Source organism: Sinocyclocheilus grahami, unplaced genomic scaffold, assembly GCF_001515645.1.
Source record: "Sinocyclocheilus grahami isolate Dianchi unplaced genomic scaffold, SAMN03320097.WGS_v1.1 scaffold513.1, whole genome shotgun sequence".
Classification (NCBI taxonomy): domain Eukaryota; kingdom Metazoa; phylum Chordata; class Actinopteri; order Cypriniformes; family Cyprinidae; genus Sinocyclocheilus; species Sinocyclocheilus grahami.
In genome coordinates, this window is record NW_015505692.1 from 1,039,635 (window position 1) to 1,064,555 (window position 24,921).

Genomic DNA, 24,921 nt, shown 5'->3' on the forward strand with positions numbered 1-24,921 from the left:
AATTCATAGATACTAAACATGGTAGGCTTACATATAGGCAAGATGACAGGAATGGGTTCCATCATAAGCATGCATAAAATAGTCTAAAAATATCAAAGACAACATACACAATGACCTGAAGGATATGCGTGTTCATTCAAAGAAAGGTTTTCCTATGAATTAATTAGTAGAAAAGTCCATTTCTACTGTGCAGTGATTTTCCCTGCTTCGCATTCCTTTAGGCAATAAACCCAGTGATATCAGCATTGTTTGCCATGGAACCAGAGGCCTGTTCAGCCCTCCTGAGGGGTTACGCATTTCGGGGGAAGGGTCCATAGGTCCTCATATGGCTTGTTAACTGAGGGGTGTTACAGAGTATTTGTTAAATATAGCTAACAAAATATATATTGTGTGTTTGATTGGTCCAGACGCTACACCGTGGTTATGAATTGGTCACTGCATTCATAAGCTCAACAGAAATGTGTGATTGGTTATAATGCTCAACGCTGCAAAGCAAGCGTTAAAAGAAATCTGAAGAAACCTGAGCAAATCTACTGTAAATGTAAGGCCGGAGTTTACACTTTTCACATTAGTGATGCACCGATCATGATTTTTCATGGCCGATTCCAATGCCGATTATTTTTTTCTTTAAGCAACAAACAAGAAAGAATGAAAGTATACATAAACAAGATGTTTATTTGGTATTTAACAAACCAAACTGGCTTTTGGCTATTGAAAACAATAACTGTAACCATCTGAAATGTAACTGCGCAGTAAGCACAATCAATACAAACATAGATGGTACTGACATCAGCATTTAGCTTTTGTTTTTAAATTGGGTTAAACTACATAAAACTGGCCTTAAATGAAAACATTAACTGTAACCATGTGAAATTAAAGGCAACAGCTGCATAGTTCTACAATCCAAATAACACAATAAACTTCGAAATACCTCCACACAAATGACATGTTCGCGAATGATTACAATGTAGTCTGTGCACGCAGGCGCAATTCCGAAAAAATCGGCCGAAAAAATACGAAAAACCAGATCGTGCGATCGCTGATTGTGCATTATAAGCAAAAACCACCCATTTCCGATTTATGGCCGGTAAACCGGTGCATCCCTACAAATAAGGCGCAAGTGGGCGGAGCTAAAGAGTCTTATGCTGATGTATTCATCTCTATAATGCAATAAAGACCAGGAAGTGAAAGTTTGCTTTAAAAAAAAGGCTGTTTTTGGACTAATGTAAGTTTTTAGGTCTAAAGCGTACAGTGTGACCACTTATATGTCAAAAGATCAAGGAAAATTTGATTTCTCAACTCTAATATGAACAGTGTCTCTATGTTTTGACTAGTGTAAGGGAGGAGAGTGAGGCTGAGAGATGCTGAGTCAGTAGACAGAATCCCTCAGGAGTGTCTAAGGAGGACACATCTCTGGCTCCAGATGTGAGGAGGGGTGCTGGATACTGGATCCCTTAAATCACTATTTCCCAGATCTCGCTAGGGGCAGGTGGGCAGGAGGAGGACAACAGAACACTAATGGTAGCATGTGATGAATTGCACAGAAGACAATAGCGCTGCATTGAGCACTTCAGTGATTGTGTTTTTGTAGGCCAACCCCCGTAAGTTTGCATCACCCTGCTTTCCTCTACAAATTTTTTTCCATTGGCAGAAAGTAAGCCTTGTGACCAACAAAAGTATATGATTCTTGCATAAATTGTTCATCATGATAACAACAAATAAACACAACCTTTATGCATTTGAAGCCTAAATAAAATTGGCATAAGTAAAAAAGCTAAACGAAGATATACACTAACTACACCATGGTCACATGACTTCAACATCATAACCATTAAAGTTCAACAACTCTGTCAATCTTTATTTTAAAACAAATATTTCCTGAAAGTTTGATTTAGAATAGTTTGCAAGAGTAGGATTATAAACACAACAATGCTGTGAAAGCGACTAGTGAGTATGCGTTTATCTGTTCAGTGTCATAATGTTTAATGTCCCCAACAACCTCTGTAGTCCTATTTAGACACTTGTTATCAACCGCCTTTTTCAAGACACAATGGGGGTATTACTGATGTATTTTATGCTTTAGAATAAATCTTCAAAATATCTTGAGTTTGTGTTCACCACTGACCTTATTTCAGGCATTTAACAAAAAACTCAATGACTTCAGGACTAAAATGAGAACTTAAAAAAACAAAACAGCATCCCTTCAGTACTCTATTATTGCCATCACAAATAAGTTTCTTTAAAATAAAAGTATTAATTTCAAAAAAGCATCTTTGCAAAACCACTGTATCATCACTAAAGTCAGTGCATGAACCCGTCACCTCCTGACACTCAATCGAGTGATTCTGATCCTCATAAACTTCAGCAGCTGTCAATACATACAGTAGGACTGTGTGTAAAAGTGTAAAAGCCATCAGCAGGAGTAATCCTGAAATTACGGTCGGGATGAGGAGCTGAGAGTCGATTCAGCACTATCCGCTCAGTGGGACGCCACATTCTTCCAGCCTATGACACAATCCAAAACCTAAATACTCAATAATTGTGACATTCCATTATCACTCTAAACCCACGTCTATTATTATCATCATCATCATCTGCAAGTGGTACCAATAACTTACTGGAAAAGAATCTCGACCGACGCCAAGAAAAGAGGCAGCTGAGACAGTCGTCCAAGTGGAACTAAAATCACCCAAATATTTCAGGCTTACGTCAACGCTGCCACATACCTAATGTGAAAAATAACAACCCAACGCTCAAGCGCTCAGCTGCAGGATTCGGTTAGCAAATGGCCATTCTTCATTAGCATCAGACTAAACGCTGCCATGCAGTGAGGGAAAAGCTGGTGGAGGAGGACAATGGCTTGGAAGTGCTGATCCAGCATACCTGGCAGTTCCTGGCTAGCGCAACTTCAAAGGTCCCTGCTTCTCTTTGAAAGCCATTTCGCCTAACCCCCTTGGCTTCGACAACAGCGCATTTAACGGCTTCAGCATGTTTGGCACAGACCACTGGCCCCAAAATCTTGGATGTGGAGGAGGTGCTCAAAAAAGCCCCCAAACATTAAAGACAGCAAGAAAGGGCTGAGCAGTATATCAAGAGATATTACGGTGCACTATTAAACAACCATTCGTTTGAGATTCTCCACAATGTGCAGGCCAAGTATGAGGTGAAGGATAATGGCAGAGGAATTCACTTCGGTTTTAGTGTAGTTTAGCACACGGTAGCCGGCGGAAAGTTCCAGCCAGATGCCTAACAAATGAGATGCCACGTTTTGACCAGGAATTAAATCTACCACAGCAAACAAAAGGCAGTCGGGCAGAATCTTCTGGGGAAAAAACAGCATTTTCTAACCATTCTTCCCCAACACTATTATGATTAATTGGCAATTAATCTCAGTGGAAAGCACTGCAGCGGGATAGATGAATCCTTGTCTAACGTCTTTTCCACCCTCCACCGCTTTACAGTCAATGTAATGGAAAAAGTCCTAATATTAGAGATGAGCTCCGCTCTTAAATATGAGCCCCGACATACTGAAGCAGAGCAGTGATAAAACAAACGCAGCCATCAGAAGGAGAACGCTGGTAAAAGTGACCGTCTGCTTTAGATATCACCATAAAACCACACGTCGGTGGGTCTTACAGATTCTATATAACGGCTGCGCTTTCTTTTGTGGAAATAATAACATTTTAAAAAAGGGAAAAAGCCAGACATTCCAGGAATTCCCTGACAGTTCCATACATAAGGAAGGGTTGGACTGGAAAAACAGTGGGGGAGATCAGGGCCAAAGTGTCTGAGACATTGTCACTCGCATATCACTGTAAAAATACAGGAAAAGCGGCGTGTACTTAACCCTTCCGCTGCGAGGTCTGGAGAAATGTCAGTGTCATGACGTTCGTCCTGCTGTGAGAGCAGAGCTCAGAAACTCGTATATTATAACACTTGCATTTGGGCCACGGAGGGTGACGACTAGTGGTCGACCGATATATCGCCAAGGCCGATATATCGGCCGATATTTGGCATTTTTCAAATATCGGCATCGGCCGATACATTTTTCTGTTTGGCCGATGCGTTCGAGGTGGTATTATTTTATTTTTATGCTGCTGAGAATGGCAGCGCCTGAAAACACAGTGCTCACATTCTCCCTGTTCGCCGTCGTCGTTAACAGTTCTGTCTAATATGGATAGAAGTCTGTCTAATAATCCGATAGAACTGTTAAACAAAGGAATTAAAATGTATACAAAAAGTATTATAACGATTGCTTTTATATTATTAGTAATAGAAAGGCAAACATTTTAATACTTTCTCGTTTGCCATCAGCATTCAGCAAATACGCATTTATAGCATTTAAACAAATCTTTGAATGGTTAATGAAAATTTTATTTCACAAACCTTGCAAAGTTAGTCGAATCCAGCTGTGAGATCTTGTGACGTGTGCATGTGACCTGCATGATCGCGTGTTCTCTGTGACGATCGGTCCGTGTGAATTGAATGCTTTAAACATTAAATTCTTGATTTCAAATTATGCTGCGCTTTATGCATTTGCCCACTGTCATATTCATGTCATTTTCACTGTGTACTGCATGTAAAATAAGTGTTACCTTGGCTTTATTTGAAAAAATATGATTCCCAATGCACACAAATTTCCCAGAATACTGAGTGCTCTGTTGTTACAGTTTACTTCCTTTTTAATTATATTTTTATTAAATATTTGTTTATTTGAGAAAAATACTTTGTCATCTAAAGTATAAGTATGCTTATTTTACAAATACATTTTTTTATCCATTTCCAAATGATTTCAAATTTCTTAAATATTAAAATAAATACAACAATATCGGCTTTACAGTGGGTACGGAAAGTATTCAGACCCCCTTAAAATTTTCAATCTTTGTTATATTGCAGCCATTTGCTAAAATCATTTAAGTAAATTTTTTTTCCTCATTAATGTCTACTTTCCAAGATATAGGCATCGGCTGTCAAAAAAAACAATATCGGTCGACCACTAGTGACGATGCAGGAGGGGAATCTGTTTTTACCCCCATGACTTGGTCTACCGCAGGATCAAACTCTCTGCCAAGCTTAACACGTATGTGCTCTCACACAGAGGGCAAGTAAAACAGCGGACGGATTTCAGCAACGCCGCTCTAGAACGCACACTATAGATCACAGAGATAGTTTGGAATGCTTCTATAAAAATGACTTTTACAACAAATTTTAGACTCTCTGCTCTCTTAAAAGATTCTTCAGAGGCCGTTACTGGCTTGTAAGTTTTATCGCCCGTGACCGATTTGGCCAACATCAACCAAGCACTTATAAAAACCTATAAAGATGATCACACAACGAAAACTTCACAGAATGCTATTTCACCCTTTATCAGAGCACTTTAAACTGAGGGTCTTCTGCATCTTTGGGAGAAAAAAAGAAAAACAGAGTGACTATTGACTGAATACCGGAGGAACATGTTGGCCTTTTCTAACTACACCATTTTTGTCTTACACTGTCGATATTGTATAAGCATATGAAGCACTAAAGATTCACTCTATGAATTTGCTTATGTTCAGTTGACTCTTTTTCATCCCAGGGGTCTTGGACGTTATACTGACACCTACTGTTGTGGATGGAAGTTTTGTGGAAGGTTTTATCAGTCCACTTTACACTGAAGCCGTTTATCTTTTGTTTTGATCACTTGACTGTTTTTTCTTTGTTTAATAACACAAATCAATAAAATGCACATTCTTTGATTCAGTCCCTCACCAATTTTTCAATTTCTCATTAATTTTTCACAACTAATCAGTGTGACTTAAGGATATAAATGGCATAAAGAGCACATTAAGTTCTGTAAAGCTGGTGCCAAAATGTCTTCTCTCTCAAAATGTATATTAGGGCTGCGCGATAAACTGCATGCGATAGTCATGCGCATCTCGACAGTAAAGCCGGTTCTGTAATCAGCAGTAAATCTCTATCGCGTGCTTTCAGATGGAGCAGCATTTACTACACAGAGCCATAGTTCACTGACAAGCTACGCAAAAAAATCGATATCATCGATATCATACAACGATATTATGAAATCAGGCTGCGATAATAAAGTTGTTTGCGTAGCTTCTCAGTGAACTATGGCTCTGTGTAGTAAACGCTGCTCCTTCTTAAATCACGTGAAAATACCACATTTAATAACATGTTTTTACTTTAAACTCACTTCATAACTTCAGTCGAGTGTTTGAAATAAATCCTTCTGTGAGAAGATGTGGCTTCTTACACAGAATAAGGCAAGCAACAGGTCTAGGATCTCAATTAATGCAATTCCAATTTGTTAGCTCAAGTCTCCATTAGATGGCTTGTTTTAACAGAACTACTATTCAAATGATTTCAAGCTTGGAATAATACTAAATACTAAACTAATACTACATAGTATTAGTCATAAAGCCTCTAAGACCTTGAAATCTGAATAACGAGCACAATTTGAAATATAAGATTAAAGATAATAATCAAGCATAGAAATAAATTATTAAAACAAATTATTAGAAATTGACCAATAATCAATTGGCATCAGAACCTAAAATTAAGGTTGTTATAAAAATGTAGTCAGATAAGAGTTTAATTGAAATTAAAATTACTTTGCACACTGAAAAAACAAAACAAACAAAAACAAAAACAAAAAAAACAGATTGTGCAGCAAACCTTCAACCACACCATTGTAGGGTCGGCTTGATACCACAATTTTGGCCTTGGTACATTATCAGAATCTAATACCTAGTGTGTCAATAATAAATCAATAACACAGATGACAAATAAGCAGTCTCAAAAGATAATTGTATCAAGAACACTGGATGAAACTCTGCAGTAACAGACAGCAGTAGGATTATCTGATGCATGAATGAAGTGAAGACACATGAAAGACAGAGTGCTGGTTTCTGGAAGTGTAGTGGTTCGAATCATATGTAACTTACCTTTCATAACATATTATAGTATTAATAACACTACTGCCTTCTGTAGAGCTGGTTTTTGCTGAATTGAACTCAGTTTTAATTATTTGTAAAACTTTGCAACATTGACACTGTTACTCAACTAAATTAAAACAACACTGAACTGAGCTGAGCTGAATAATGACACTATTATGAGACAAGGCTGCTCTGAAACAAATCATCATACCTGAATTCACTGAGAGGTGAGCAACACAACAGAAACGGGCCCAAAAGTCCAGACTGATCACAGTGTCTGTGGGTGTGAGTGCACGAACACTTACCCAGAGTTCCCAGCGGTCGTGTTTGTATGCACCGCTCTCACAGGCCCGTGCCGGACCCCGGGACTCAACGTGAGACCTCCTCTGCTGAAGAGCCCATTGGCCAGATTCAGATTCGTCAGCTGTGGGGAGAGAACAATCATCTACTCATACAAAATGATATTCAACACACAAAAAAAGAAAAACAGGTCATGTACAGATATTCCTATATTTCAAATGTTTGTCTAAAACACTAGATATCCAGTGTTGGGGAAAGTTACTTTTAAAGGTAATGCATTACAATATGTGTTACTTTCTAAAAAAGTATCTAATTATGTTCGTTTTTAAGGAAAGTAATGCGTTTTGTTACTTTTGTGTTACTTTTTTAATCTAGGCTGGGCTTGGTATTTTGTATTTAATATAAAATAGATCTATTTTTGGCAAATGTAAAAAGTCCTTTCACACCAAAAGAGAAATGAATAAGCCTCAGGCGGATGGAAATGTAAATTCACGTCTATAATAGAGATCGTAGCTAAAATCATTCTGGATTGCATGAAGAATAGGACTCAGGAGAAGAAAGTTCAACACTCTTCAGCACAAACTGGATGACTGAAGGTCACAGAAGCAAAGGCACTTGTTAACAAAACGTGGGATTTAATATATAAAGGCTATTTGCATTATTTGACATATTTAATTATTGCAGGTTTGCGTCATATTCGGAGTTGGCATTTCACTGTTTTTATTCATTTTGAGGAATACTGATTTTGTATTTGTGCAAGTGAGATGATTAAATACATGTTGATACACAACACCTCTGCTCTTATTCCTGATTTCTCTCAACATGCGGATAGGAGAGATGTCAGTCAATAAATGGGAAAACAAAGTAATTGGCTTAACTTATTTCAAAAGCTAGCTCAGATATGTTCTCGTAAATTAAAAGTAATGTGCTATTATTCTAGTTACTTGAAAAAACTAATCTGATTACATAACTCGAGTTACTTGTAATGCGTTACACCCAACACTGTAGATATCCATGAGCACATCTGCATATTCAGTTGCATCTGTGAAACAATCTGCACCTCTTATGAATGAACAGAAATGTTCTGATCAAATATTACTGTAACCTTGTTGAATAATCAATCTAATAAATAAATACATATTTATTCAATATATTACTATTACACAGTAATTTGTTAATTTTATGATTATAAGTCCAGGGATCTGGCCATTATCAGTAGTTCCAGAGTGCAACTGATTGGCTCCAGGGCTCTTCTGAGGGTCAGATGTAGTCAGAACTAGGCTTGCTGCGATAGACGGTGTTTATGGTTAAGCCGCAACACCGGTTACATCATTTGTCTACCGCGGCACCGCCCCCCACCGTCGTTTAGATTTTTTTATAGTAACAAAAATAATTTAGCCTAGTTCAGTTAGAGGACAGACACTTTTAAAAACTAAACGCTCAATGCAGCGTGCCGAACCGTGCGTGAACGACAGGAGTCAGATTTGATTTATCACGTGAGGAGAGTGAGTCGAGCTGACGGACGAGAGCGAGGAGAGAAAGACAAGACGATGGCAGACGATTGTTTAGAAAGGAAATGCAAAGGCGCCTGTTTGGCAATATTTTAGATTTTGAAAAGCCTATTGACTGGAAGCTTATTTAAACATTCGTTTCTTATTTAATTGGTTCCACAGTGTTTGCTAATTACTTAATTTAAACTTTGTGTATTTATTTTACATCAAGGTGTATATGCCGTGCCTCCAAGCTTTCTTATTCGTTTAGCTAATAAACGTTCTATGTTTCTTATTTATTTGGTTCCACAGTGTTTGCTGATTTTCAGTTTTATATACCTATTTAAACTTTGTGTAACCTAAGTAATTTGTTATTTTATTAGGCATAGGCCTATATGGTGTATTTTTATTCGTTTTGTTAATAAAAGTTCTGAGTTTGACGTTGTTGTTGCTTGAACTGAATCAATGCCGAATTGCCCCTAATTTGAAAGTGAAAGTAAAACGCGCACGGCGCTTTTTAAAGCTATTTGAAAGCCAAGAAATCAGAGGAAAAGAGGGAAAACTCAAACGAACAATTGCTTGACACCGAATTGCGGCAATTCAATTGCCGCTAATTTGAAAGTGAAAGTAAAATGTGCACGGCACTTTTACAAGCCATTTGAAAGCTGAGAAAAGAGGGAAACTCAAACGAACTAACACCCGATCAACCGGTGGGAAAATTTCCTCACCGTGACAACCCTAGTCAGAACATGCCAATGTGGGTCAACAGTGGCCAATATAAGATTGAGCTGCATGAATGTTTTGGGATTGTCTTTGTTAAATATTTAGGCATATGAATGGAAGTAGGTCTGTATATTGTATATGTTTGTTGTGCTTAAAAGTGCTGCACAATTTTGGTAGATGTACTTCCCATGGAAATGGAAAAACATGAATATTGTACATTTGTAATTTCCAGACCTGGAAAACACAATAATAATAATAATAATAATAAAAAATCTTCCATTAATATACTTTTTTCAGGTCATGCTCTAACATATATAACAGATTAGAAATTATTATTTTTTTAGGCATATGAGTAATATGACATGTATGTCTCTATAATTCAGTTCAATTTACTATCTAAAGTTAAAAAGTGCTGTTCTTTCTTTTTCTTTCTTTCTTTCTCCCTCTCTTTCTTTCTTTCATTCATTTTAGAGATGTAAAAAATTGTACATTTGTAATTTTTCAGGCCTGAAAAACATAATAATTGTGGTCAAATTCTGGTCACGCTTAGCTCTAAATTATATGTTTGGCTAGAAATTGTTAAATTTTTTAACGCATACAAATGGGCTAAAATAAATTTTACATTTAAGTCTACATAATTCAGTTCATTTTGCTATCTAAAGTAAAAAATGATTTTGTTATACATTTTAAATTACCAGTAATTTAAAATAAAATAAAACAAAATGCACACTTTTTTTCTGGTCATGATCAGCTCTGAACTGGCCAGAAATTAACTGGCTAGATATTGTTATTATGTTAGGCAAATGAATGGACTACAATTCATTTTACATGTAGATCTATATTAATTTTTGCATATGTCACTTTACATGTCTTCCCATGGATCGTTCTTGAGCAGAAAGGCTGCAAAGTGGACCAGACTTTATGTAGTTGTCATATTGTTGTCTATTAAAATCACTGTTGCCATGACACTAGCAAAATTAAGTGCAGATCCAGACTGACCTAAAACCCGACTGCCCTAGAAAAAGCTTGACCTGCACATGAAAGGCATTTATTTCTGTGCTCAAGTGTTTGTTTGAGTGGCAGGTGGATGGTGTGCCGTACTCTGGTCAGGCCGGGTGAACGGGAAATATCAAGCATTCCTCAGAGGCAGGTGTTTAAACTAATGCAAGCTCACTGAAGAAGTTCACTTTGAAACATGGCAGATTTTAGCTTATGATCTGGGCCCGGTTGCATGAAAGTCCTTAAGTAATTTGACTTAGGGATATCCCTGAGGGGGAAAAAATCCCCGAGGTAAGGGATTCCTTTAGCAGCGTTGCAACAAATGTCTTAACTGTCACCCTTACCTAAGTGTTTATACTAAGCGTTTCACGGTAGTTTCTGGCAACATACGGCAATGGGTGCCGCGGTTACTATAGTTACTACATCTCACAATAAACAGATATGTATACATATCTATGACAATAAATAGAACATAATGAAATACAAACCTAACCAACTAAAACACAGACAAACATTAAATAAACATGAGCGCTGCCCGTTTCTGCGCTGCTGTTACTGAGGAAACTGCTTTTTTTTCTGCAGTGAAAGCGCCTTCTGCTGACCAACGACGGAAAATTTCCCAAATGTGAAAATGAACCAGTGTTTTGACGCTGCAAACACACAGAGTTGTAAATGTGAACAGGTGGACCGACAAGATAATGCATTATAAAAATCTAAACAATTAAGACAAATTATCTTTATATTGTTATTTCATTAATGTAATGATTGATTAATAATAATTGTTTAAATTGATATCATAATTGATACAACTCGTCCATTTACTTAAAAATGTATATAAAACTTTTTGTTTTGTGAAAACCTGTAAGTCATGCTTTTTACAGTCATTTTACAGTTTAATATGTTACCGTAGTCATTGCCCTACTGCGCTCATGTGATATTTTATTTGTGCAGGTCTTAAAAAATGTCTTAAGTCTTACATTTGAGTTTTAAAATCCTGCAGATACTGAGTTTAAGATGACTTAAGGGAGCTCTTTTGGTCCCTTAAATGTATTAAGGTGAAATGGTTACTAAGGACTTTGTAGCAACACTTAAGGGAACACTTAAATAATTAAGGGGAATACTTAATGGCAGCCTTAAGGTTCCTTAAGTTGACCCTTAGGGTTTTTTTCTTGCAACCCAAGTTTCACTAAGGGCTCCCCTTAACCTTATAACTAAGGGATTTCTTAGCTTAAGGGCTTTCATGCAACCGGGCCCTGACCTCCTGTCAGCAGATATGAATCCCTCAATGCTAAACGCCACATTATCTGAACATGTTTCTTGAGCTCTCAGATGTTTCTTACAGTAGTGAAGATCCGGATGAAGATTTAATTTATCCCTCTGTGTCTGCAGTGCAGAAAAACTACTGAGCTTGTGGTTTTTGGGAATTCTTACTGTAGCCCAATGCTTAATTTTCCACCTGGCATTCTCATGAATAGAGTTCAAATGGTGTTGCAATATGTTTTTGTATCGCATACATTCCAGTAAAGAGAAATAACACCATGTTCCTTTAGAGAGAGGATGATTACAGTTTCTATGTTTGGACTCAGACTTTATACTTACACTTATCAGTGTGGATGCTGGTGTTTCAACATTATATTTTTCCACTTGTACTCATTCTGTCTCTCTGGCCTGTGACTCATGTAGTCCTGTTGTGTTTATGTATATTGTGTTTGTTACATTGTTTGTTTTGTTTATTTTGTTCAACTGATGTATTTTTCTATCATTAATATATATTAATATGTTATCATTAATATTAATATAATTAATCTTTGTTGTTTTTGTAAGCATTTAAAGTAGGGTTGCACAATTCATTGAAGTAAAACTGAAATCGCGACATTAGTGTGATTATCAAATAACAAATCTATGCACAAAGCGAAGCGCAGCACTGTGTTCACTTACACGTGAGCAGCTCATGATCCGCCAGTGTTTTTTAGCATCTCAGAGTGACTCAATTCACAATAAATAAACCACTTGAGCTCCAAGAACATCTGCTCTGAGTTTGAGTTGCTTTAGTGTGCATTTGGGAATGAAACATGCACCAACCATCTTCACAAACTTTTAGTGAGAAGCGCTTATTAAGAAAAGAAAAGCTTTCAGGACCCTGTGCAGTTTTTCTGAAAACACAAAAGCTTGATTGTTTTTATTACATAATTATTATATTATTTTTCATAAATACTGTAACACTTCTTGCAATAATAATATTTCTTATTTTGTTTAATATTTTAATTTAGTCACAACGATATTCATAATAATATTATAAAAATATTTATCACATTGATATTATCATATTGATTTACAATCAAAACATTTTGACCCCCAAAAAATACATGCATTTTTAAAACACAATTGTATCAGAAAAACTGCAATTAGATTTTCCCCCAAACTGTGCAGCTATTTTCAAGGCCTATTTTGGCGTCTCCTTACCTCAAGTGGTCTAAAATTGGCTAAAGGAATTCTAATTTAAACGATATTCCACTAAAACTGTGACGTTATTTCATTAATAATGATTAGTGTGGATGGTGAATGAATTATTTGATTCCCTCACTCTCCTAGACAGAAGGAACAGCAGCAGAAAGGGCTGAAAGAGCTTGAACCAATGTGAATATTGCAGTGTTGAACTGCATCTATATTTGGAGCTAAATGGTGCGAGGTGAACACAAATGTTATGTTGGGTTATGATGAGGGTTTGTGCTAATGACCCGTGCTGAGGCTGAAAAGTTCTTTAAGAAAGCCTACATGTGGGCGACTCAGGCTATATATTGCCTCTATAATTTAATGCATTTCCTTCTATAATTATCACTACTGTCAATTGTCTTGCCTTTTTCATACCCCGCATTGAAAGTATTCATTATAAAGTGAGAGCAATGCATTTTTCAACTTGCTCTTTAAAAAAAAAAAAAAAAAAAAGAGGCTACACTTGCTAGATTTTCACTCATTTAAGGAGTAATTACTTGAATGAGGTGTTTAAAATGCCTGCTGGTGAAGCCAGATTTCTGAAGCAAAGAATGCAAGGCTGAAAATGCCAACCACTTCTGGCGGTTCATTAAACTATTCCCACAAAACTACATCTAAATCAGGAAATGTTATTGCCAATTAACAGAACGTTCCACTGCCTTTAAAACTATAATGCAAACAATAAAACCACAGTCAGTGAATGGGACTGTCTTTCACACAGAAAGGAGGTGGTTACCATCTACACTTTGAATGCATACTGTAATCTATTTTTATGAAGCATCATGTAGTTCCAGACATTTGATTTAGCCAAAACACAATTTCAGTCCACTGGTGTATTTGTTCAAGCGATTCAGCTGTAGGCCGAGAGGGAAAGTCGTGACACGAGTGAACTCACAGTAAACTAAAGTAAACACCTTCTAGAGTTACAGCGTTCAGTAACATGAGCGTCAGGGAATCTGTGTGGTCCGGTCTCATCTCAAACGCTTCAGGTATTCAGCAAAGAAAGGGGGGCATGAACTTGGTGCCAATTCCTAAAATTCTTTTATTTATAAGAATCAATTACTTGGAGGGAAAACGGGCTGCTTGTTAAATCTCAACCTCCTGTGGAGCGTCTGATAATGAGACCACACACAGAGCGTATCCCGCTCCTGACAGACTCCGGATCCTCCCTAACGCATCAGACACACTCCAGCATCATGCTGTGTGCTCCGGCGGATGCATGAGAAACGTATGAGATAGCGTTGGATATCCAGCTACTGAAAATACATGTGACGCTACTGAAAGCTCTTCAGTCAACCTATCTGCCACTACAGTAAACAGCTATGGCAAATCTATGACAATGATATCGTGCAACAGCCTCTTTGGAGCCCAATGATGTGAACAAACTCACTCTCAAACTACTTAAATATTTGTGTATTTTGCATTTAACGGTTTTTTTTTTCTATGTGTATAATATCTTTAAATGAATAGTTTTATATTTCTCCATCACATGACTGACAGGACTAAAGCCGTTAAGCCATTTTGTAACCGTTGTCTTTTTGTCTTCAAATCAAACTTTGTAATGTTGTGTTTCATCTGGTTTGGTTTGGTTCATGGCTTATAAAAAAAAGCTATGGTCTGTACTCACTGTTGAACTTTCTCAAGTCAAATGCAATTATTCATGAAATATAAAAATAAACCAAAAACTCGCTAAATGCCAGTTACCCAAATAAATCTCTAAAGACGATTCCTTGATCCTGTGTTCATAAAGATTTTTAAAATATTTTTGAACGAAGTCTCTTTTGCTTACCAAGGCTGCATCTATTTGAACAAAAATACAGTAAAAACACTAATACTGTGAAATATTATTACAGTTTAAAACAGCTGTTTTCTATGTGAATCTCTGTTAAACTGTAATGTATTTCTGTGATGCGCAGCTGTATTTTCAGCATCATTCCTCCAGTCTTCAGTGTCACATGATCTTCAGAAATCAGTATAATATGCTGATTTTAAAAAAAAAAAAAAAAAAAAAGAGGCTACACTTGCTAGATTTTCACTCATTTAAGGAGTAATTACTTGAATGAGGTGTTTAAAATGCCTGCTGGTGAAGCCAGATTTCTGAAGCAAAGAATACAAGGCTGAAAATGCCAACCACTTCTGGCGGTTCATTAAACTATTCCCACAAAACTACATCTAAATCAGGAAATGTTATTGCCAATTAACAGAACGTTCCACTGCCTTTAAAACTATAATGCAAACAATAAAACCACAGTCAGTGAATGGGACTGTCTTTCACACAGAAAGGAGGTGGTTACCATCTACACTTTGAATGCATACTGTAATCTATTTTTATGAAGCATCATGTAGTTCCAGACATTTGATTTAGCCAAAACACAATTTCAGTCCACTGGTGTATTTGTTCAAGCGATTCAGCTGTAGGCCGAGAGGGAAAGTCGTGACACGAGTGAACTCACAGTAAACTAAAGTAAACACCTTCTAGAGTTACAGCGTTCAGTAACATGAGCGTCAGGGAATCTGTGTGGTCCGGTCTCATCTCAAACACTTCAGGTATTCAGCAAAGAAAGGGGGGCATGAACTTGGTGCCAATTCGTAACATTCTTTTATTTATAAGAATCAATTACTTGGAGGGAAAACGGGCTGCTTGTTAAATCTCAACCTCCTGTGGAGCGTCTGATAATGAGACCACACACAGAGCGTATCCCGCTCCTGACAGACTCCGGATCCTCCCTAACGCATCAGACACACTCCAGCATCATGCTGTGTGCTCCGGCGGATGCATGAGAAACGTATGAGATAGCGTTGGATATCCAGCTACTGAAAATACATGTGACGCTACTGAAAGCTCTTCAGTCAACCTATCTGCCACTACAGTAAACAGCTATGGCAAATCTATGACAATGATATCGTGCAACAGCCTCTTTGAAGCCCAATGATGTGAACAAACTCACTCTCAAACTACTTAAATATTTGTGTATTTTGCATTTAACGGTTTTTTTTTTCTATGTGTATAATATCTTTAAATGAATAGTTTTATATTTCTCCATCACATGACTGACAGGACTAAAGCCGTTAAGCCATTTTGTAACCGTTGTCTTTTTGTCTTCAAATCAAACTTTGTAATGTTGTGTTTCATCTGGTTTGGTTTGGTTCATGGCTTATAAAAAAAAGCTATGGTCTGTACTCACTGTTGAACTTTCTCAAGTCAAATGCAATTATTCATGAAATATAAAAATAAACCAAAAACTCGCTAAATGCCAGTTACCCAAATAAATCTCTAAAGACGATTCCTTGATCCTGTGTTCATAAAGATTTTTAAAATATTTTTGAACGAAGTCTCTTTTGCTTACCAAGGCTGCATCTATTTGAACAAAAATACAGTAAAAACACTAATACTGTGAAATATTATTACAGTTTAAAACAGCTGTTTTCTCTGTGAATCTCTGTTAAACTGTAATGTATTTCTGTGATGCGCAGCTGTATTTTCAGCATCATTCCTCCAGTCTTCAGTGTCACATGATCTTCAGAAATCAGTATAATATGCTGATTTGCTGCTCAAGAAACATTTCTGATTATTATCCATGTTGAACACAGTTGTGCTGCACGATATTTTTGTGGAAACCGTGATACATTTTATTTTTCAGGATTCACAGATGAATAGAACGTTCAAAAGAACAGCGTTTATTTGAAATAGAAATCTTTTGTACTGATTTGAATTTGTTCTTACTAATTAAAAATATACATTTCCTTTCTTAAAAGATCTTACTGACCCCCAAATGAATGGTTAAATGTACAGCTCAGACACTCCAAATGAAGAGTGTTCAGGCTGTAATATTTGAAAAGCTGAACATGTATCTGATGTGTAAATCATGACTCACATGCTGCGTGAGGAGGCTGATGTGACTGGATGTGCTGTACTGACGAGCCGCCTGTTTCTCCACTAGTTTGCGCAGAGCAGATACGATGGCCAGCTGGTTGGACTGAGCCTGGGCCGACAGCGAGTCAGTCTCTTTCAGCAAACCAGCAGAACCAGGTCTGGACTTACTCAGACTGGGCTTCTGACTCACTGTGGGACAGAACAGAGATAAACTGGAAATAAAGTATGAGAAACTTAATCCACAGGCACACATTGGGTGAAGGGGAAGGTTATCAGTTTCAAGTGGACTAATTAATTAAAGATTAATTACTTTACAATTAATCCAGAATGCGGCAGCAAGATTAATCTTTAATGAGCCGAAAAGAACGCACGTCACACCTCTGTTCATCAGTTTGCACTGGCTACCAATATCTGCTCGCATTAAATTCAAGTTTAAAAGTTTTAATTAATGTTTGCCTACAAAACCACCGCTGGCTCTGCATCCATTTACCTAAATTAATTACTTCAGACTTATGTGCCTCTAGAAGCTTGCATTCTGCAAGTGAACGGCGCATTATTGTTCATCCCAAAGAGGCACAAAATCACTTTCACAGACTTTTACATTAACTGTTCCCTCCTGGTGGAATGACCTGTCCAACTCAATCCCAGCAGCTGAGTCCTTAACCATCTTCAAGAAACGACTAAAAATACACCTGTTCTATATTTATTTGACTTTCTATTCTAATTCTATTCTTTAAAAAAAACACCCCTTTTAGACCTGCACTATTTATTCACTAATTGCTTGTTTTCTTTAAAAAAAAACTAACACTTGCTTCTCTAATCTTTTTGTATTCTATCTATTTGTTTTCTTTTTTATCTATTATACAATTAACAAAAGCAAAAAAGGCCTCTAACACTAGCTTGCTCTATTCTTTTCCTATTCTATCTTTTTATTTTAATTATTTTTTTTTCGTTTTCTTTTTATTTATTATATGATTTAAAAACCCTTGCTACATGTACTGCGTTAAGCTAACTGAGACTAGCACTTGCATATCATTGCTCTTTTGTTGGTTTTGTTTGCTTCCATTGTCCTCATTTATAAGTCGCTTTGGATAAAAGCATCTGCTAAATGACTAAATGTAAAAGTAAGTGGTCAGATTACTGTGTCCTGCGGAGGACGGCCGTGCTGATCTCTGGATGGAGAGGTGCGTGGCTCTGGGTAGGACACAGGTGGGATGGATCGGTCGAGATGTTTCTTGGGCAGCTGTTGATGCAGTAGATTCGCTGCGTGCGGAGGCCCATTTGACACACACAGACGAGCTGTTGGCCAGTGGATGTGGCGGCGGCTGGACGTAAGGCGGCGGGAGGCAGTGCTGTAAGACGATGTGTTCACACTCCAGAGCTGCAGCGTTCGATTGATCGCTGCTTGTTCTCTTGTTTCTGACAGCAGAAGTGTGAGTCTTGCTTGCTCTTGATTCGGTCTCTGCGGCAGTCGAAGGATTGGGTAGCACTTCAATAGCGGTGCAGTCTCCACTTTGGCTTTTCCTTTGGATGTGTCCATTTTGCAATGAGTTGCATTTGGTTTTGTTACCATGTTTAGTTGCACTACAGTTTTCTGTGCTTTGGGTTAATTTACTTTGGCCCTGGTTTCCGGTTTGAGCTGCAGTACTGTCTGTGTTTTGGATCTTGCTGATTGCATCTGCGTTGTCTAAACCATCAGAGGCGTCTGTGTTGATACACGCAGCTGCTTCAAGAAAGAGAAAATACATGAGTTTGTTATTATCAGGAAATTATTACATCCTGAAAGACAAACATCTTTCTTGCAAATCTTGCAAATTGCCATAGCGGACTCAACTCTATCACCAACATTAACCAAAACTTACATAATCTAAAAAAACATATTAGTGATACTAATAAATAAATGATCCTGATCACCCTGTTGGGATATATTTCACAATCATGACTGGCTGTACACTGGCTTCTACTTATTACATTTTAACATGCACACTTACAATTACTAGCTTATTTTATGAGAAACTGTGTCATATCACTGCACTATTAATTATCATTTAAGCAATCATAAAACACTTTCACAAATTAAGTATATGTTTACAGTACTTGATAACTATGTTATGTTGGTATTAAGGTCACAATAACAATAGGGCTCTGTTTACTTTCATTTATATTTCACAATTCACAATATTTCACAAACAATTACAAAGAAACAGCAAGTTTGTAAAATGTGAATGCTGGAATCTGGAGATGCACGCTTAAGCAAAGGTGTTTCATCTGCTGTGTATCAACAATCACGTTTGGAGAAATATGACCTGCAAATTTACACAGCACTAATGCATTTCACCAAAAGAGGGTCTACAAGTTACAGACTCTTCTAAATTGTTATGAAAGTCTTTCCTTCAGGGTTTACGTTGCTTTTTATTCAAGAAAACAGAGTGACCAGGGGCTGTCAAGGCACAAAAAAGACCAAAACGCCATAAAAGAACCATGTAACAGTAGTACATATGCATTTGATTCTTCTGTAGAACACAACAGAAGGTATTTTAAAGAACCTTGGGGTCCATACAGCATTGAAGCCCAGTGACTTTAACTATATGGACAAAAAACATTTTTCAAATCAAAATATCTTCTTTTGTGTTACACAGAAGCAAGTGAGTAATACAGGTTTGGAACAACATGAGGAGAGTAAACCACACACAGAGCGTTTGTACGCAAAATCTCATTTGCGATCATGTTCACGTTCAAATGACTCCTAGTACCTAAAGATCACACACAAGCTTGAATGTGTGATGGAGAATGAGATAATCAATGAATGATACTCTCAGTCTGTCACCTCACACTCACAGCATCGAACCATAAACTAACCCTTTAATAAAGCAAAAACTTTTATATTTGTTTTGTTACATATGTGACCCTGGAGCACAAAATCAGTCTTAAGTATATTTTTTTCAAAGATGCATACATCATCCAAAAGCTGAATAAATAAGCTTTCCATTGATGTGTGGTTTGTTAGGATAGGACAATATTTGGTCGAGATACAACTATATGAAAATCTGAAATCTGAGGGTGCAAAAAAATCTAAATATTGAGAAAATCATCTTTAAAGTTGTCCAGATGAAGTTCTTAGCAATGCATATTACTAATCAAAAATGAAGTTTTGATATATTTACGGTAGGAAATTTACAAAATATCTTCATGGAACATGATCTTTACTTAATATCCTAATGATTTTTGACCCATACAATGTATTGTTGGCTATTGCGACAAATATACCCCAGCGACTTAACACTGCTTTTGTGCTGCAGGGTCACGTATAATAAATAAAACCTCTAAAATACTGAAATTATAGGGATAGTTTACCCAAATTCACTCATATCATTCCAAACTCATAAGACTTTGGTAAAACTTCAAAACACAAATTAAGATATTTGTAATGAAGCCTGAGAGATTTCTGGCCCTCCAATGAAAGTCCATGTAACCAAAACTTAAAAGATCCAAAAAGTCATAAAAATATCTTAATTTGTGTTTCGTTTTATGGGTTTGGAATGACATGGAGGAGAGTAAATGATAACAGACTTTTCATTTTTGGGTGAACTATTCCTTTCAGTTATTGAAACACACTTGTATGATGTGTATTGTGTCATATTTCATGCGTGGCTGATGAGATGGCATGTGCATATAAAACATGAGGACATGTCACTCACTCTCTCTGTTCCTCTCGACTCTGCTGCTGTCACACTTCGTGCCCAGAAACACGCTGGCAGACTTATTCTTCTGCGTGTAGAACGTAAGGACTTCCTCCAAGTCATTTTCACTGGAAGAACAAGCAAAATGACCACTGAAAAACATGGCTATTACATTCGTCCTAGTAGAGCGATGTGCTCTAGATGCATCACACCGACCTCGCCTCCAGAATAAACTCCTGGAAAACATTGGAGTTGATGCAGCGATCCTCATCTGGAATCTTGTCCAAACTCTCCACCATTTGCTTGGTTTCCTGAGGGTTATTACACAAAGTTGCCTTAAATAGGTCATGCATTGGATTTATTTTCTATCATAATGATCCATGAGGTCCACTTATAATGTTACAAACACTGTCATAATTAACTAACTTAAGACTAACTTACCGATGACTTAGAACACCTAAGCAATCATTTAGCAGCACCCTAGCAACCATCCAAAACACCGTAGCAACCAGACAGCAAGGCATTTCTAACGGTTTTCAAACTACTCAAGGCTTATATAACTATCAAGCCTCTGCCAAAATGCCAGAGCAAACTGCACAGGACCTATAAAAGCTTCAAATGAACCTTCAAACTATTTCAGCTTTGTTCAAGCCAGCACACTCAAAGTCTGTATTGATGAATTGCTGTTTGTTAGTTTTCACTTGTTACTTGATTTTATTAATTATCGGCCTGCCGATCCACAAACCTGGTTATAGAGCTGTATGAAGTTCCCGAGCTGATGGGAGAGGATGCGCTGGCGGTCTGACAGACACAGCTGACGGCTGGGCTCCTCCAGACACATGTCCTGACGCAGGTTACTGCTGGCTCTCTTCAGAAAGCGGATGACCAGCTCCTGCAGAATCACACGGTCAACAGCACCCATCCCACACTGTCTTTAGCACTCACATTAATAAAGTAGCTATAAAATAGACATATTAGACCAGTATCAAAGGTGCACAGACATTCAACGTTTCTGTAACACCACAACAAACATCAAATAAATCATGTTTGCTACAGATGAAAAGCCATCATTTACATGTTGCTAGCTTGCTTTGATATACAACTGTGTGCTGCTATTATGATTTATATGATTTTATCATTTTAAATGAAAGAAGTGTGAAAAAGCACTTTTTCTGAAACTTAGTAGCCAGTAGCCAAGACCCAAAATCATGGATTCATGCATGTTTATTGAATAAGCATGAACTGATAAAAATGCCTTTTAAAAAAAGCATCTGTAAAATGCATACATGTAAGTGTAAATACCCTCGGAGGATACTTGAGAAACTGATATAAAAAATGCATTATTTTATTTTGGGTCTGAGCAGCTGCATTTAACCATGAAATGTCATAATCATAAAAATCATAACTGAGACAAAATTCATATGCACATTCCACAACATATCAAACTGTTGGCCCTTTGCATGCATATTCATGACTCTAAATGAGAAAGAGTCACAAAATATCAAGAAAAACATCATAGGGTAACCAGCATTTCCAAAAACCCAACAATCAATGCGAGTCAAATTGACCCACAACATTAAATGATGGCATTTATGGGGTGAACTACCTTTTTTAAAATCATTTTTAGAGACCGATATTCATCAGATACTACGTGAAGTAGATATTTCAATAAAACCAGACATGGTTTACCATCTGATCGTGCTCCTTCTGTGTCCAGGCCGGGCCCATGTTGGCTCTGCTCTCAGCCAGTAGGCGCAGCTGCACACGGTGCAGGTAAGAGGAGAAGGCCATGCGTGCTTGAACTTTACTGCAGGAGGGAGGCACGAGAACAAAAAGCCATGAAATAAGAGAGCAGAAGAAACTAAGAGGGTGCAAAATACAACCTATTTCCAGTTTAATATGCAGAGGCAACTAGAATTAAGCCCTTTGTAGGTTGATTCCTTTTAGAACATAAACACCGTGATGCTGTTTGACCAGTATCAGATTAGGGGAGTGTTCAGGAAACGTTTCATTATTTTTAGTTATTTCTGTTACAAAGCTGAAATTACATGCTTCAGCTTTAATGTCTCCATCTTGCAAACCTGCTTCATGTTGTTTGGCTCCACTTTGAAGACTTTAGTGTAAATTACAGCATTCTGGGAAATTAAGTGTTTATTCACTTACAGTTAAATTGATGAAGCTTAATGACATGCATGTTTATGTGCATACATTTATGCCAACATGTTTATAGGTCAGTCATAAATGAAAAAAACAAAAAAAACTTAGAACTACACTTAAAGCAGTTATATAAATGCATTTGTAGGAATTAATTGCAGTGAAATTTCATCCTTCAAAGATTTTTGGCTGAAAACACAATAAAACACCATTTTATATTATACACAATAAAACACATTTGCTCTGTAAAGATTGTGTTTGTATGACATAAACTGTTATGTAATTATAATCTCTATATATACTACTGTTTAAAACAAAAGTTTTGGATCAGTAAGATTAAAAAAATAATAATAATAAAGTATAATGTATATTAAAATAGAAAAAAAATATTTTAAATGGTAATAATATTTCACAATATTACTGTTTTACTGTATTTTTGATTTTAAAAATGCGGCCTTTATGAGCACAAGAGATGTCTTTAAAAAAAAAAAAAAATTTCACTTACTGATCCCAAACACTTGAACGGTAGTGTAAGCATGTGCCAAAAATAAGTATTACAATGATCAACACTGTCATATTCATAACACACTTGACAAAACATTGTCGGAGCTTATATGTTATTTAGGTGTAATCAGAAATATGCATCATAATTCAAATCAGTAATCCAAACAAAAACAATTCTGCATTTCATTGGCTCTGTACTTGTACTCTGCACAATGACAATAAAGTTAAATCTAATCTAATCAAAGGTTCAACTTTCAGGCAGTGGGCACCGAGAATTTTAATTTTGGTGCATCACTGTTTCATTCCATTTTAAATCTACTTCCTTAAATTTCTTAAAATCCTTAAAAACGTCTTGGTTACGTATGGTAACCCTCGTTCCCTGAAGGAGGGAACGGAGACATTGTGTCGAGTGTATGGAACTAGGGGTCGCTCTTGAGAGCCCAAACACCTCTGACATCTTTGAGAAAAGGACAATGAAATTGGGTGTGTAGAATTTGCATAGCTGGCCATGCCCCGGACATCCGGGTATAAATAGGGCAGTGTGGCATCTGCTCACTCGTTCTGTTCTGAGGAGTCGAGAAGCGTCTCAACCCACTCAGAGGCAGTTCGGAGTTGTGGCATGAAGGACACAACTTCTCCGTTCCCTCCATCAGGGAACAAAGGTTACCATACGTAACCGAGACGTTCCCTTTCTGTCGTTCACTCCGACATTGTGACAAGTGTATGACACTAGGGGTCCCTATACTAAATACCACAACTGCGTCACGAGTCCACGGGGGCACAGATTTTGACAAGCTACCTTTCCTCTTCGTAACCTTCCAATGCCCAAGACTTAAGCCCTCACTATCCAACATCCGGGAGAGCCGCCATAGAGGCAGAGGGCCCCTCAGCCAGAGCCTTTTCCCATAGTAATACTCACCATAATATAACAGCTGAAAAGTCTTGGTAGTAACGTTGGGACAGTGACTATTCCCCCTAGGGAAAAAAGGCACTACAGAGATCACATCCTACCCGATGGGGAGGTAACATGTGAAGATCCACCTATGGACTTACAGAGGAAATACCAAATAGGGAAGGTACTGGGGTGGGCTACGCGTAAGGGGAGATCTACCAAGACCCAGAACCTGTCGACAGAATGTCTGTCTAGGGGAACACTGAGCCTCAGGGGCAATACAGTGGAACAGTGGAGAGAGCCACTACATGTGGAGCACTAACCCAATACAAGAGTTCACTCGAGGGAACCTACCTCGTAATCAGTTCATCAGTTCTGTTCCTCCGTCGAACTTCGCTAAGAAAAAGTGCTTATGTGATGGAAGGGTAGTCCAGAATTCATGAAAGGAACCAGAGCTGGACTGAATAAGCGCATAATTACCCTGGGAGGAGTAGCGCTGGTAGCAAGCTCTACACCCTGCCAGTCTCCTGAGTCAAAGAACTGATGTTCAGAACTCTAGAAGAAACTGGTTCCATTCATAGATTATAAAATCTAGCAAATGTATTAGGTGTAGCCCAACCTGCAGCTCTACAGATATCTACTAGAGAGGCCCCATTCGCCAGGGCTGCTGATGCAGCCATTCCCCTGATAGAGTGAGCCCTCACTCCCAGTGGGCAAGGTAGGCCTCTGGCCTGATAGGCTGTTAGGATCGCATTCACAATCCAGTGGGAGATCCTTTGTCTGAAGACAGCATTCCCCTTCTGCTGTCCTCCAAAGCAGATAAAGAGCTGTTCAGAACGTCTGAAACTCTGAGTGCGATCTAGGTATGTGCGTAGGGCTC

The 24,921-nt window shown here is 37.6% G+C and overlaps 1 protein-coding gene across 2 annotated transcripts in view; it reads right to left on the reverse strand.

Moving 5' to 3' along the window:
- The window catches only part of ttll5 (tubulin tyrosine ligase-like family, member 5), a 104,647-nt gene that overhangs the window by 19,558 nt on the left and 60,168 nt on the right, over positions 1-24,921 (reverse strand). Inside the window, exons 21-27 of one of the 2 annotated variants that reach the window (XM_016237411.1) lie at positions 22,181-22,298; positions 21,237-21,383; positions 20,708-20,802; positions 20,510-20,619; positions 17,953-18,534; positions 16,813-17,000; positions 7,238-7,356 (exon numbers count right to left, since the gene is read on the reverse strand). In XM_016237411.1, the coding sequence (XP_016092897.1) occupies positions 7,238-7,356; positions 16,813-17,000; positions 17,953-18,534; positions 20,510-20,619; positions 20,708-20,802; positions 21,237-21,383; positions 22,181-22,298 (1,359 nt within the window). Of the gene's footprint in view, positions 1-7,237; positions 7,357-16,812; positions 17,001-17,952; positions 18,538-20,509; positions 20,620-20,707; positions 20,803-21,236; positions 21,384-22,180; positions 22,299-24,921 lie in introns of both variants that reach the window. The other variant, XM_016237409.1, reaches the window with a different exon arrangement.